This window comes from Poromitra crassiceps (genome assembly GCF_964638095.1).
Source record: "Poromitra crassiceps genome assembly, chromosome: 1".
Lineage (NCBI taxonomy): Eukaryota > Metazoa > Chordata > Actinopteri > Beryciformes > Melamphaidae > Poromitra > Poromitra crassiceps.
The window spans coordinates 48975755-48990914 of NC_139623.1; the positions used below are offsets into that span (position 1 = coordinate 48975755).

At 45.4% G+C, this 15160-nt stretch overlaps 1 protein-coding gene across 2 annotated transcripts in view; it reads left to right on the forward strand.

Annotated features, from left to right (window-relative positions):
• Window positions 1-15160, forward strand: part of grk6 (G protein-coupled receptor kinase 6) — a 162227-nt gene that overhangs the window by 30575 nt on the left and 116492 nt on the right. For both annotated transcript variants that reach the window (XR_014552984.1, XM_083642483.1), the window contains exon 2: window positions 3502-3597. Coding sequence is in view for 1 of the 2 variants with exons in the window: in XM_083642483.1 (XP_083498609.1) it covers window positions 3502-3597 (96 nt within the window). In the remaining variant the exon portion in view is untranslated. The remainder of the gene's footprint in view (window positions 1-3501; window positions 3598-15160) is intronic.

Here is a 15160-nt window from a genome sequence, read left to right on the forward strand (position 1 = left end):
TAAAGTACTGTATAAGAGGTCATATAGAATGTTTTGTGAAATTATTTTGTTAGAGATATAGAAAATGTTGAATGGAACCAAGTGTTGGCATTAAATGAGGTGGAAGAAGCCCTCAAGTTATTTACTCAACTATTTATGTCTGTGGCTGACCAACAGGTCCCGATAAGATAATTAGCAGTAAGATCAAATAAAGCATCATTGATCGACAAAGAACTTAGGGAATCTATGCGTAAAAGAGAAGAGCTCAAAAAAGCTGCACTAATAACTAGCCTAAGCTAGCTTTAGTATTAATTAATACACAGGACAAGATGTTCCTATCCCTTGTGCCAAAATCTGAGGAAAAACACATTTAGAAGCCCAATCCAGAATAAAACAAGCTAACAGGCTAACAAACTAATAAACAAGACACAAATCACCAGTTACCTACCCTAGCCAACAGCAGTATGAAGCATGTCATTGGGGTTTTCAAGTGGGCATCTTCCTTCACCGATGTTTCATTAAGTTAGGCTCACGACACCTCAAGAAGGCTCAACGGTGTAATCCAGCATCCTGGAAACACCCCCCTCCATGCTACCACCGCACAACTGCATATTACCTCACCATCTAAGCCTAGCTATCCAGGTCGGTTCAGTATGACATTCTTAACTCATTCACCGCCAATGACGTCTTTGACGTGTTATCAGAAATAGCCCTCCCCGCCAATGACGTGTTTGACGTGTTTTTGTTTTTATTACTGCAGGGCGTAGTTTAAACACTTCCCCAGCCTGTCACATGGTATCAGGTCCCTATCATCTAAGACAACACGTGAACAAACACATACCGCAGCTGTTGTTTTGAAATTGAGCAGGAGGAAAAGCAGAAAACTGGTAACGCTTCCTTGTGCAGACAGGAGAAACGCCATTGAAACGCGCCTCGGCGCGCTGCACGAGCTGGAGTCGCCTTCCTCTGTGCCAGCCGGGAGAAAGTAATCAAGAGATGTGTTTGATCATCGGAGGAATGAGGAAATGATCGATCAGTTTGCGAGGGCGGTGAGGACGTGTTGAATAGCCGAGGGGAAAACGGGAACGATCAGATAGCAGGGGATATGACAGGAGACATGGACGAGGACGGGTGCAAAATAAACACACAACAGCAAGGCACAAGGCAGAAGCGGGAGTCAGAGCAGCCCGCTGTCCTTTCTCAAGAGCTATTCAGTTGGTTCATGTAATCGCTGGGCTGCGTGCCCCCCAGTGTTGCTCCTGGCCAATCCCAGCGCCACAGGGCGTGGTTATTGCTTATCCTATGTGGGGTTAGAAATCTAAAAGGGGGATCGTGTGTGTGTGTGTGTGTGTGTGTGTGTGTGTGTGTGTGTGTGTGTGTGTGTGTCTGTCTGTCTGTCTGTCTGTCTGTCTGTCTGTCGGTGTGTCTGTCTGTCTGTCTGTCTGTCTGTCTGTCTGTCTGTCTGCACACTCACTCACTCACACCGAGTAAACTGTATTGTTGAATGTAAAAAAAAAGCACTTCATGTGTATATATATATATATATATATTTTTTTTTGTCATTTGTGTCCTAACGAATAATATTTACATGTCTGATGTCAATACAGTTCAAAATAAAAGAATTGAGAGCGAGTTCTGCATGAGATTGTGTGCATAAATACATAAATGCCATTTTCTGCAATTTCTTTTCTCAGAGAGACATTTTGGGGGAAAACAGGGTGTATATAAATGGCTATAAGCAGAGTACAGAACATGCTAAAAGCTCACTTTTTTTTCCTGGTGAACCCAGAGACGTACATCTTCATTTTGAGGTATTGCAAATCACTCTGGTGCTAATAGATAATTTACTGTGGGTCTTGAAAGATGACCAACAATTATGAAAATCTTTGGCCTGTGCTAAATATTGGCAGTCCTAAACTGGCGGTGAATGAGTTAACTACACCACCAGTACCACTGTCAATGATTCAGCCCTGTTGATGCGGACCGTCAATCATGACCAACAACAAAAGCAATCAATCAATCTTACCTTAGCGAGCTCCCCAGCTAGCATGTTTCCTCCTTAGCCACAGCCATTCACTTGCTCGTTCTGCTGCCTGAGACATGTTGCTAACCGCAAGCTTCAGGCTCCGTCCCCGAATGCCCAACTCAGTTAGTAGGGCAATAACGGACTTTGCCACAAAACCACGGCAGCCCACCTCTACAGGCCGCACTCGAGCCCTCCAACCTCGCTGCTCTGCCTCTGCTGCCATTTCACCATACCTAGCTTTCTTGCGCTCATAAGCCTCCTCAACTCGATCTTCCCACGGGACTGTGAGTTCGATAAAATAAACTATCTTCTCTACCTCAGGCTCAGACCACAGTAACAAGTCCGGACGTAGCCGGGTGCTAACTATATATGCTGGGATGACTAGCTGTTCATTCAAGTCAACCCTCATTTCCCAGGCTCCACCTACACTTAGCTGCCCTAACTAGTTATTATTAACGAAACTTACTGCATATAGGTTTAGTCCAACAGCAATCAATTGGATGAATAGTTACTTATCCAATAGGATGCAGTCTGTGTTTTTCAAGGGTTGTTTTTCCTCCCCTACATGCTTACAGTGTGGCGTGCCCCAAGGCCACTCCTCTATGCAATATTTACCAATTACATGCCTTATGTTTTGGATAACTGCAGTGCTACTCTATTCACAAATAATACAATAATATATTTTGCATCTAATAACATCAATGAGTTAAGAAATACCCTTCAGTCAGAACTGCAACTACTACTTGATTGAATATGTGAGAATAGACTTGTTTTGAATGTGGCAAAAACTAAAAGTATGGTATTCAGGGCAAAACATACCACTAATAATGATAATCAGCTATGCCTATCACTCAAAGGTACGGATATTGAACAGGTTCAAAACGCAAAATTGCTTGGTGTCACACTCGATGGGCAGCTACCATGGGAGAAACATTATTGAAAATATTGTTAAGAAAATGGGTAGTGGACTATCATGCATTAGAACATGTTCCTCTTTTCTTACCCTTGCCTCTAGAGTGCTAGTGACACAGGCACTGGTCTTGTCTCACCTTGATTACTGCTCAGACAGAATGCATGCTAGCCTCTCATGGCTCAGAGTGGAGGAGAGGTTGGCATGCAATAGGCCTATTTCACACGAGATGGCGCCCGACCATAGACTGCTAATTCGCACTTCCGCTTATAATCAATCAATTAATCGTTTTAGACTCATTTGTTGGGAAAATGTACTAAAATTCTCTCGTTCCAGGTTCTAAAATGTGAATATTTTCTGGTTTCTTTAGTCTTCTACGACAGTAAACTGATTATTTGGGTTGTGGACATTTGAGGATGTCATCTTGGGCATTGGGGGAAAAGTGATCCATGTTTTTCACCATTTTGTGACATTTTAGACCAAACGACTAATCGATTTAAATTAGAAAATAATCAACAGATGAATGGATAATGTTAATAATGGTTAGTTGCAGTCCTAGTTCAACCCAAACTGGTTTGTTTTGCAGGAGGCGGTGGAAACAGAAAAGGAAAGAGCAAGAAATGGAAGCAAATGCTGCAGTTCCCCCACATCAGCCTGTGTGAAGACCTGCGACAGACCACAGGTAAGACACGGGATGGGCATTTGAAGTCATTTCAATATACGACTACTCTCATTAACTTAATATCGTAACAACACTAATAATATCGTCCTTTTTGCATAATAATATGGGTGGTCCGTGTCCGAGGGGAAACAAGCGAGCCAAAGTTTGGCTACGTTAAGCTATTGTATTGTAGGCTATTGGCCTGTAAGAAAATCTATTACTAGGGTAATGATTTGTTCACACATAGGCCTGCATTATGGAGAAGCGTGTGTCTGTCTCATTTGCATCAGGGATTTCCCCCTGCGTTGTTAAAGTGTGAGTACTCGAATGGTAGAAACGCTACTCGAATAGTAACGTTATGAATGAGTACCCGAGTACTCCTGCCCATCCCTGTAAGACACTGTCACCTCACCACACATAGTAACGTTATGAACGAGTACCTGAGTACTCCTGCCCATCCCTGTAAGACACTGGCACCTCACCACACATAGTAACATTATGAACGAGTACTCGAGTACTCCTGCCCATCCCTTTAAGACACTGGCACCTCACCACACATAGTAACGTTATGAACGAATACCCGAGTACCCCTGCCCATCCCTGTAAGACACTGGCACCTTACCCCACATAGTAACGTTATGAACGAGTACCCCTGCCCATCCCTGTGAGACGCTGGCACCTTACCCCACATAGTAACGTTATGAACGAGTACCCCTGCCCATCCCTGTAAGACACTGGCACCTCACCACACATAGTAACGTTATGAACGAGTACCCGAGTACTCCTGCCCATCCCTGTAAGACACTGGCACCTTACCCCACATAGTAACGTTATGAACGAGTACCCAAGTACTCCTGCCCATCCCTGTAAGACACTGGCACCTTACCCCACATAGTAACGTTATGAACGAGTACCACTGCCCATCCCTGTAAGACACTGGTACCTCACCACACATAGTAACGTTATGAATGAGTACCCGAGTACTCCTGCCCATCCCTGTAAGACACTGGCACCTCACCACACATAGTAACGTTATGAACAAGTACCCCTGCCCATCCCTGTAAGACACTGGCACCTCACCACACATAGTAACGTTATGAACGAGTACCCAAGTACTCCTGCCAATCCCTGTAAGACACTGGCACCTTACCCCACATAGTAACGTTATGAACGAGTACCACTGCCCATCCCTGTAAGACACTGGTACCTCACCACACATAGTAACGTTATGAATGAGTACCCGAGTACTCCTGCCCATCCCTGTAAGACACTGGCACCTCACCACACATAGTAACGTTATGAACAAGTACCCCTGCCCATCCCTGTAAGACACTGGCACCTCACCACACATAGTAACGTTATGAACGAGTACCCAAGTACTCCTGCCCATCCCTGTAAGACACTGGCACCTTACCCCACATAGTAACGTTATGAACGAGTACCCCTGCCCATCCCTGTAAGACACTGGCACTTCACCACACATGGTAACGTGTACCCGAGTACTAGGGTAATTTGTTTATAACATTATGAAGTAGCAGCAGTCACAGATACGCTAGGGTTGTGCAATGTCACCAAAATGTCACCAAATCGTGATTGTTTTACAGTGAAACATCGTTTTGAACGATGGCATCGTCATTTATGCCATCCGCCGCTGCAATGCACGTTAAAAGCAGGATAGCTGAGCTTTTCATGAGACCGACAGGCAGGCTACTACTGCACAGATCCAGTCGACTCAAGCAGTGTGTAACAGCTAGCAGTAGCTGCTGTGCTCTCTCAACTCTCTCCAGTCTCCTCAACTCTCTCTTATTAGGTTGAAAAGTCCACGCGAATCTAACATTATATCCGCCAGTAATTCTGTCAGTTTTCTGCCAGCTAGTTAAATTCAACACACACGCACATGTTGTTCGTCAGGAACTGTAACGTTAACGTTAGCCTATTTGTTTTGCGCCGTTCAATATTGCTAGTGCTGTATCAACTTCAACTTTCACTTTGGAAACAGGCAAGTTAAATTCACAGTTGAAGACTTGTACTCACTTTGGGTTGTAAACAGGAAAGAACGTGAAGTTTCGTCTTTGTCTTAAATGTTATCACAACAAAAGAACTGACTTCTCATGCGCGGGGGACGCCCCGGCGTCATTAAACAAGCGCACCCAGTGCAGAGAAGCACTAGAGCGGAGGAGGGGGAGGGGAGGCTTCTCTGAGTCTGAACTGGGTGCGCATGTTTCAGAATCAGAATCAGAATCAGAAAGACTTTAATAATCCCCGGGGGGAAATTGGGACAAGTCACAGTTGCTCGTTCACAAAACACACATAGCCTAAAATAAATACACAGTAGTAGTGCAGTAGTAAAATAAGCAGAATAAAACACAACATAGCATGGAATAAACAGTATAAACAGTATAAACGTTAACCAGTATTAATGCGATAGGAGCAAAATAGTGGAGTACGTCTAAGTAAGCAAATACGTAGAGTAAGTATACCTTACGTGTCAATTGACTTTATTGCACACTGAACTTATATTATTCGGCTTGCCCCATACGTTACACGTGGCTCAGCCAGGCACATTTTCCAGTTAGCCTATCTTTATTGCACACTGAACCTGTATTATTATTCGGCTTGCCCTATACGTTAAACGTGGCTCAGCCAGACACTTTTCCAGTTAGCCTATCGGCTGGCTCAATCTCAGGGAGACTGAGCGTCTCCGAGGTGCTCTTTTAAGAGAGGCATTATATAGGCCGATGGCCACAGGCAGGAATGATTTCTTGTGCCTCTCCGTGTTGCATCTAGGTGGAATCAGTCTCTCACTGAATGTACTCCTGTGTTTGACTAACACGCCATGGAGTGGGTGCGAGTCATTGCTCATGATGGAGCGTAGCCTGGATAACGTTCTCTTCTCTGACACCGCAGTCAGAGAGCCCAGGTCCAGCCCCACAATGTCCCTGGCCTTACGGATCAGTTTGTTAAGTCTGTTGGCATCCGCCGCCTTCAGCCTGCTGCCCCAGCACACAATAGCATAGAGGAAGGCACTAGCCACTACCGACTCATAGAACATCCTCAGCATGGTCCGGCAGACGTTGAAGGACCTCAGTCTTCTCAGAAAGTAGAGACGGCTTTGCCCCTTCTTGTAGAGTGCATCAGAGTTCTTAGCCCAGTCCAGTTTGTTGTCAATGTACACTCCAAGGTACTTGTAATCCTCCACTATGTCAACACTGGCCCCGTGGATTGAAACAGGGGTCACCGAAGCCTTGACCCTCCTCAGGTCCACCACCAGCTCCTTTGTCTTTGACACATTGAGCTGCAGGTGGTTCTGCTCACACCATGTGACAAAGTTGGCCACCACATCCCGATACTCATCTTCATCACCATCTTTGATACATCCCACTATCGCTGAGTCGTCAGAGAACTTCTGAAGGTGGCAAGACTCAGTCTGGTAGGTGAAGTCCGTGATGTAGATGGTGAAGAAGAAGGGAGAGAAGACTGTCCCCTGTGGAGCTCCCGTATTGCTGACCACTCTGTCTGACACACAGTTCTGTAGGCGCACATACTGTGGTCTGCCAGACAGGTAGTCCACAATCCAGGCCACCAGGGGGGCATCCACTCGCATCGCCGTCAGCTTCTCACCCAGTAGAGCCGGCCTGATGGTGTTGAACGCACTGGAGAAGTCAAAGAACATGACTCTCACAGTGCTGGCTGGGTTGTCCAGGTGAGCGTAGGCGCGGTTGGTCAGGTAGATGACCGCGTCCTCCACTCCCAGTCGGGGCTGGTAGGCGAACTGGAGGGGGTCAAGGGATGGTTTGACCATAGGCTTGAGCTGCTCCAGGACGAGTTTCTCGAGGGTCTTCATGATGTGGGACGTCAAAGCTACCGGCCTGTAGTCATTGGAGCCGCTGGGTCTAGGCTTTTTCGGTACAGGAACGATACAGGACGTTTTCCACATCACAGGGACCTTCTGGAGACTCAGGCTCTTGTTGAAGATCAGCTGTAGCACATCACACAGCTGGGGGGCACAGGCTTTGAGCACCATGGGGCTGACGCCATTCCGGGCCAGCTGCTTTTCTCGTGTGTAATCTCCTCAGCTGATTCTTCACCTGGTCCGCTGTGATGGTCAGCGTGGGTGGGGGGGGGGTGGCATCATCAGCTCTGAAGCCCTTCGGGTGGGGGGGGGGGGGTGAGGAGGGGGGATGTGGCCTCGTCTCTGGGTGACGGGGTATGAGGGGGGGGGAAGGTGGGCCATCAGCCGGAGCCAGAGGGAGAGAGAGGGGGGGGAGCCGTATGGCGGGGGCTGCTGTTAGAGTGCTGCGGTCAGGAGAGTCGGGGGGGGGGGGGGGGGGGCCCGGGCCAGCCACATCAAATCTATTGAAGAACAGATTCAATTCATTGGCCCGATCAACCCCCCCCTCCACCCCCCCGCCCCCTGCTTTGTTAAAGCCCGTGATGGCTCTCACACCACTCCACACCTCTCTCATATTGTTCTGCTGAAGCTTGGCCTCAAGCTTTGCCCTATAGCACTCCTTAGCCACTCTAATGCTCGCTTTCAGTTCTCCTTGGATGGCTCTGATCCTGTCTCTGTCCCCCGACCTAAATGCACTTTTCTTGGCGTTCAGGATGGCCTTAATGTCTTTAGTTACCCAAGGTTTGTTATTCGGAAAACATTTAATTTCCTTTGTGGGTATGTTGCCGTCCACACAAAAATGTATGTAGTCCGTAATGCACTCTGTCCTGGAGGTTACAGGCAGCTTTTTTACCATCGGGGTATATCTAGATCTGAGGTAGACTAGGTTGTGATCGGCGCGGCCAAGCGGGGGGAGGGGTGACGAAGAGTAGGCAGCATCCTTCACGTTCGCATACATCAAGTCTATAGTTCTATCGCCCCTAGTGCTACAGCTCACGTACTGTTTAAAGTTGGGCAGTGTCTTCGTCATAGTCACGTGATTAAAATCTCCTGATATCAGTATCAATGCACTCGGATGCTTAGACTGGAGTCCCGCAATGGCGTTGTGGATAATGTCACACGCTGATATCGGGTTAGCAGAAGGTGGGATGTAGATCGCCACAACAATCACATGAGAGAATTCCCTAGGTACGTAGTATGGCCGTAATCCCACAGCTAAGAGCTCCGTGTCAGGTGAGCACGAGCGTTCTTTAATGCTGATATGAGCCGGATTACACCATTTATTGTTAACAAGAATGGCAAGGCCACCTCCCGTACTTTTACCGCTCGAGGTGCTATCGCGGTCCGCCCGTATAGGCGGCCCGCAGGCGCGTCCCCCACGCGTCACGGTAAGTGGACTTGGTATTTTTTATTATTAAAACGGCACACATTTATTTCGAACAGATAATTAATCACGATGATCCGATGTAGAAGGCTCAGAGGTCGATGGGGGGTCGGCCAATCACGATGGTCGATGCCATCGTCCATCGTGCCAACCCTAAGATACGCAGCTCTCATTGACAGAGGGTGGGCTCAGCATAAATGTTAAACGTTATGCTGAGCCCACCTGAATTAATTCACATCTTGTGGCAAATAATAATATCCACACGTTGGACTGAGAGCAGTTGGATGAAAATCGACCATGAGGAAAGATGAGAAGCTTTTTGTCACGAGTTTATAAGCCTGGAAGAAAGTTTAGCCGCGGACGGTGAGCTGAGTCCTACTTTCAAAATGTGAGTACAGTAGCCTACATGTGTGTTCCTCTGTTTAGCTGCATTGTGTTAGTCACAGCGCTACCGTCGTCTGATATTCTTCGAGCCACTACACAGCGGCATCGCCACAGCCGGCCGACGCACAACGCTATTACCAGAGTGTGTGTGTGTGTGTGTGTATATATATATTTATTTATATATATATATATATATATATATATATATATATATATATATATATATATATGTATGTATATATATGTGTGTGTGTATATGTATATATATATACATTATATGTAAAAAAAAAAATCCATATCAGCTATCATTTCTAGAGGTGCAACCGTGCTTTTCCAGTCATACGATGCGCTAACTGGTGTGGCGATGGTCCAGCTGGTCGTCTCGTCCAGGCGGAAAACACTAGCATCCCGATAACGTAATAGATCCATGTAGCGTCCACGTTAGCAAGCAGGCAGAAAACACTAGCCTCTAGCTACGTTAACAAGGAGGCAGAAAACACTAGCCTCTAGCTACGTTAACAAGGAGGCAGAAAACACTAGCCTCTAGCTACGTTAACAAGCAGGCAGAAAACACTAGCCTCTAGCTACGTTAACAAGCAGGCAGAAAACACTAGCCTCTAGCTACGTTAACAAGCAGGCAGAAAACACTAGCCTCTAGCTACGTTAACAAGGAGGCAGAAAACACTAGCCTCTAGCTACGTTAACAAGGAGGCAGAAAACACTAGCCTCTAGCTACGTTAACAAGCAGGCAGAAAACACTAGCCTCTAGCTACGTTAACAAGCAGGCGGAAAACACTAGCCTCTACATTAGCATCAGGCTACAGTTCTCAGACGATAGGATAGCATGCAAAACTTTAGCCGTACAAACACACTTATTACAAATGAGTCAGGCTAATAAGAGTACTAGAAAATAGTAGACTTGGCTTGCTACCCATTTTAAAGGCCAATGTCCTGCAATTACGGGACAACGGAAACGCTGACTGTAATGCACTATTTACTGGTCTCCCAAAAAAGTCTGTAAAGGAACTCATACAGAACTCTGCCGCTAGACTTTTAACTAGGACCAAGAAGAGAGAGCACATCACTCCTGTTTTAGCAGAACTACACTGGCTCCCCATTCCTATCAGAATTGATTTTGAGGTCCTTTTAATTACTTACAAAGCACTTAATGGCACAGCAGCACCCTCATACATTTCAGATTTTCTAATCAATCAAACCTTTATTGACAGACACTTGGTCCATAGAAGTCACATACATACACAATTACAAAAAGCACGTAAGAGCACAATAACAAAAGTACATTATAAAAGAGAATCATACCAGAATTTCCACATGTGACTGGTATCTCACAGTGCTTAGCCCAGGATCAGTGAGCAACTTAATAATGGCATTCTGAGACATGTTCAATCTACAGATGAACCTGTACCTCAGATTTCTCAGGAGCGCCTGGAAAGTGGCCACCCCCGCCTTACAGAACAGGTCACTAGCACTGCTCCACCTGGGCTTTTTCAGCAAGATGCGCATGCAGTCATTATAGGCAACCTGAAGTTTATGCATGCTCGCCTTCTTAAACTTTACCCACAAGGGGGCAGTATAGATAGGGGTACAGTAAGCCCTAAAGAGTGTGATCTTAACATCATCAGAACAGGAGTGGAATTTCCTGACCAACATGTTAGCCTGAATATATAACACACGTCGCTGTCTATACATATCATCATCATCACCCATATGGTCAGTGATGAAGTGGCCCAGATATTTGGTTTTGTCACAGACACATAGAGCATGCTCAGACAAAAGAAAAACAGGAAAAGCAAGATCCCTGTCCTCTTTCCTTCTACAGATCATAACAACACTCTTCTTAGCATTGTATTTCACATCAAATTTGACCCCGTAATGAGAACAGATATTCAGCAGATGTTGAAACCCAGCGCATCAGAAAATATCGACCAACAGACAAGGTACAATTTAAAAAGTACACTTGTAAAGATATGTCTGCACATATTACACAGCAAGAATGCATCAATGTTTGCATATGAAGAGAATGAGGCTGGATGGCCACACTTGTGTTATATAAGCACAGATAGAAGTCAACATGTTTTAATAGCAAAAATAAGTAAGAAAATATTGAAATAATATAATAAAGTGTATACAAGTGAATACATTGGATAGATACACTGTAGGTCCACACACAATGCTCCCGCACTGTATTACAGTGCAAGAGCATTATGTGTAAACCCACAGTACATCCACCCAATGCACTTCATGAAGTGCATTGTATTTTTATGTATAGCACAAAACATTTTATTAGTCAAAAGGCATTTTAAATCTTGAGTCAATCACACGTTTGCCCCCACAGTCTTCGAGCAAGCTGACATACTATAAAGCAAGGACTCTCTGCGAGTGTGTGTTGTCCTTCGTATATCTGGACTTGGCGGGTGTGTTGCTGGGGACCCGAGGAAGTGCAGTGTCGGATTTGGTGCGATTTGAAAACGCAACATTATTCATTCATTTGCATTCAATATCAATACATTTTGAATAAACAAGCGAACGGTGCTCTGTGCAGCAGCGGGGCGCACGGGCACTGCACTAGTATATTCAAAAACAAACAAGCAGCCAATACCTCTCTTAACCCCTCATTGGCCTTCCTCTCACCTGTCATACCAAGTGAGTGTTTCCCCTAGAATTTTTTTCAGGGCTGGAGGGACTTCAAAACCTAAACCGACCACAGGGGGGTCCCTCACTGGCTACCAAAATTGTGGTCGTTTGAAGCCAGATTTGGATAATATTAACATTAGGATTAGACTGTGATGTCATTATTCATTCATATTAGTCATTTATGTATTAGTAAAAAAAATCATGCCTGGCAGTGGCAGGGGCCTCGTTGGCTTGGCGGGCCCGCCAGGCCTGTACAATTGTAGGGAAAACACTGCAAGTTGATCATGGAGTGGACCCTGTTCAGAAAAGTAATCTGCATCTGAACAGTCCCGAGGCAGTCTGTCACAAACAAGCCTTGCTCAAACTGAACCACAGAGGAAACTGTGGCGGGTGCAGAAAGAGGAAGCAGACTGCTGTTTCTGCTGAGCCCGCGTTGCTGCTCCAACCAGCAGAGTGCCGACCGTCATTTAACAGGTCAAGGTCACAGCTCTAAGACGAGACAGAAGAACACACATGTGGTGAGGTGATGAAGAGGTGCAACTTCCCACCCGGAAGGTGCCTGGGCACGTGAAAGTAGCAAGAAAGGACAGAAGGACAAAAACTTCCTCTGTTTAGTGAAAGCTAGTACAATACACTCACCAGTGTGTTGGTGGATTGCGTTTATGCTGATCTGCTTTTCCTAAGTCCCCAGATGTGAGTCTCCAACAGCTCAAATTTGAACTGAGAAATCTCAGACAGACAGACAGACAGAGAAACAAACAGAGCCCTAGCTCCCATTTATATAGACAAGTTTCCCCGCGCTGGCCTAGGGCGGCGCCATAGCGGCCTTATATGTCCCCGGCTTCCGGTTAAGTCCACATTGCGTCCACAACAGCCTAAGTGATGTTGCCAATAAGCTACGACTTAAATAGAGACTTATTACATCATATTTTTTCCGCCCCCTGTATGTTGAGTGTTGGTGAAAAATAAAAATATAGCAGACGCTTTCGTTACTGTAGATCAGTGGTTCTCAAATGGGGGTCCGCGGACCCCCAGGGGTCCGTGGCACTTTGCCAGGGGGTCCGCAAAAAGTTTTCAGGTTAATTTTTTTTTTTTTTTTTTTTTTTTTTTTTTTTTTTTTTTTTTTTTTTTTTTTAATGCTACATGTTACTTATTCCTTCTCAAACTACTTCCTACATGGTGCTAGTCTATCAAAATATCTTGGCTGTCATTGATTGTGTTGCATAGTGGTTTTCTGTACTGTTGACAAATTGTGATATTGCAAGTCACTTTGGACAAAACAAAAGCGTCTGCTAAATGACGTAATGTAAATGTAATGTAATAAAAAAAAATATATAGATATATATTTTTTTGCAAAATCTTCATAGTTCAACGAAAATAGTTTATGCTTTAAATCTAATGGTTCATGGATTACATTCTAATAACAAACCTATCAAATTAAAAGTCAAGCACGTTACCGTGGAAACAATTAAGCTTAGCCCAAAATCACAAATCAGAATGAGGGGGTCCCCGGTATATTTTCTATCTTGTAAGGGGTCCTTGGCTAAAAAACATTTGAGAACCTCTGCTGTAGAGCGCCGTTTAAAAGCCGCACATCAAGGAGCATCAGTCCCGCTGGCCAGGGCTGGACCCCCCTGTGAGAAAACACACAGGAGGAAACCGAAATGTCAAAACAGACATCCCTTGCTAGGCCAGTCCTTTTTTTAATCGAGATCATGCAACAAGTAGCCTACTTCAGCTGAGGCCAGCAAGACGGCAGGAAAGAAACAGAAGCGTGCCTGCCGCCGTCAAAAGCAAAAGGACCCCGACGTAGGCTGTCAATTTAGCGGAGGTAAAAAGCCTTTTTACCTACGTCGGGCGAATCAATCAATCAATCAATGGCTCGCGCTTGTTGCCCGACCTCGTATGACATGGAGATTAATCAAAATGCTTCCCACAAATAAAGCCACATGGGAGCCGAGAACGAGTGCAGGAGAGCTGACGCACGTGCCAGGTGTGGAGTGGGAGAGATTAAGGTGCGTAGCCTATTGCTGGAGATTCAAGTTGTGCGCTGTCTGCACTGACACTGTCGCACTTATTACTTTTGGCTAACGCTATGTTGTTTTTTTCATCAAGGCAATGTCCAGAAGATATGGGTTCATGAGTATCTGCAAATGCAGATAGATAGGCTACAGTAGGAGCATGCATGCATGTTGTCTGTTTCAATAATGAAAGCATCCTTACCGAGAACGACGTGCCGACCAATTAAATATTCTGGCTGCGAAATCGGCCTCTTAATGACAACACTGGAATAATAGCCGTAATATTCATTCACAACGGGAGATAGCCTGACTGTGGGTAATTTGATGAAATACATAGCGTTACAACATACCCGACCTACTTTGTTGCTGTGGAGATATTGGTACGCTTCTGAGCTTTTGAGATTGCTCATCGCGTTGCCGTCCACCGCCATTGATTCCTCAAAATACGCTATAATCCTGTCTGTAGTTACGTTCGGCCATTTACACATATTATCTTCCCATGTGTCCACTGTCAACAGGTGTGGGATGGGATAGACACTCTTTCGTTAGACAGGAGATTCGGAGAATAATCCCAAATTTGCATTTTTTTGGCGGTCGCTATGGCTACTACGCTAGTACGTTACGCTTCTCTGTATTCCGGAAGAGACAGACATATCGCGGCCGAGTCCGGAAGCAAACCGGAAGTGCCCAGGAAACGTGTGTATACTGATAAGCTGAATTCAGTGGGCGTCCATTTCTGAGGTGCGCACCATGTAACCAAGCCGTCCTGGGTTTGAATCCCTGCTCTCCCCCTTCCTCTGTCTCTCTCTTCACTGTAAAACTGTCGAATAAAGGCAACAATGATTACTAAATCTCCATAAAATGAAATCTCATTACTTTTACTTCCTGGAAAACAGAAATCTTTAATGGTGAACTCATGCTGAGCCAGTAGGTGTTAAAAAACAACAGATTTTTTAACAGTCCCGCCCCCACCCCTCCCGTCAAATGAAACTGCTTTTCTAATCTCTCCCCAAGTACTCTCCCATTGGTTTACATTTTTATGAATAGACGATCCCTCTTTGTCTTATGTCCTGCCCCAACAACCTATTTCATCAGGAAATACATCAAATAGAATCATGGCGTTCTGGTGGCCTTTTCAATAATAAGCAATTTCAAATTAAAGCACATATTCAGACCCCGGCCCCTCAGAGATTCCAGGCTGACGGGCTGCACTCACCGCTCCGCACCACACAAAAGGCAGCTGGCTGC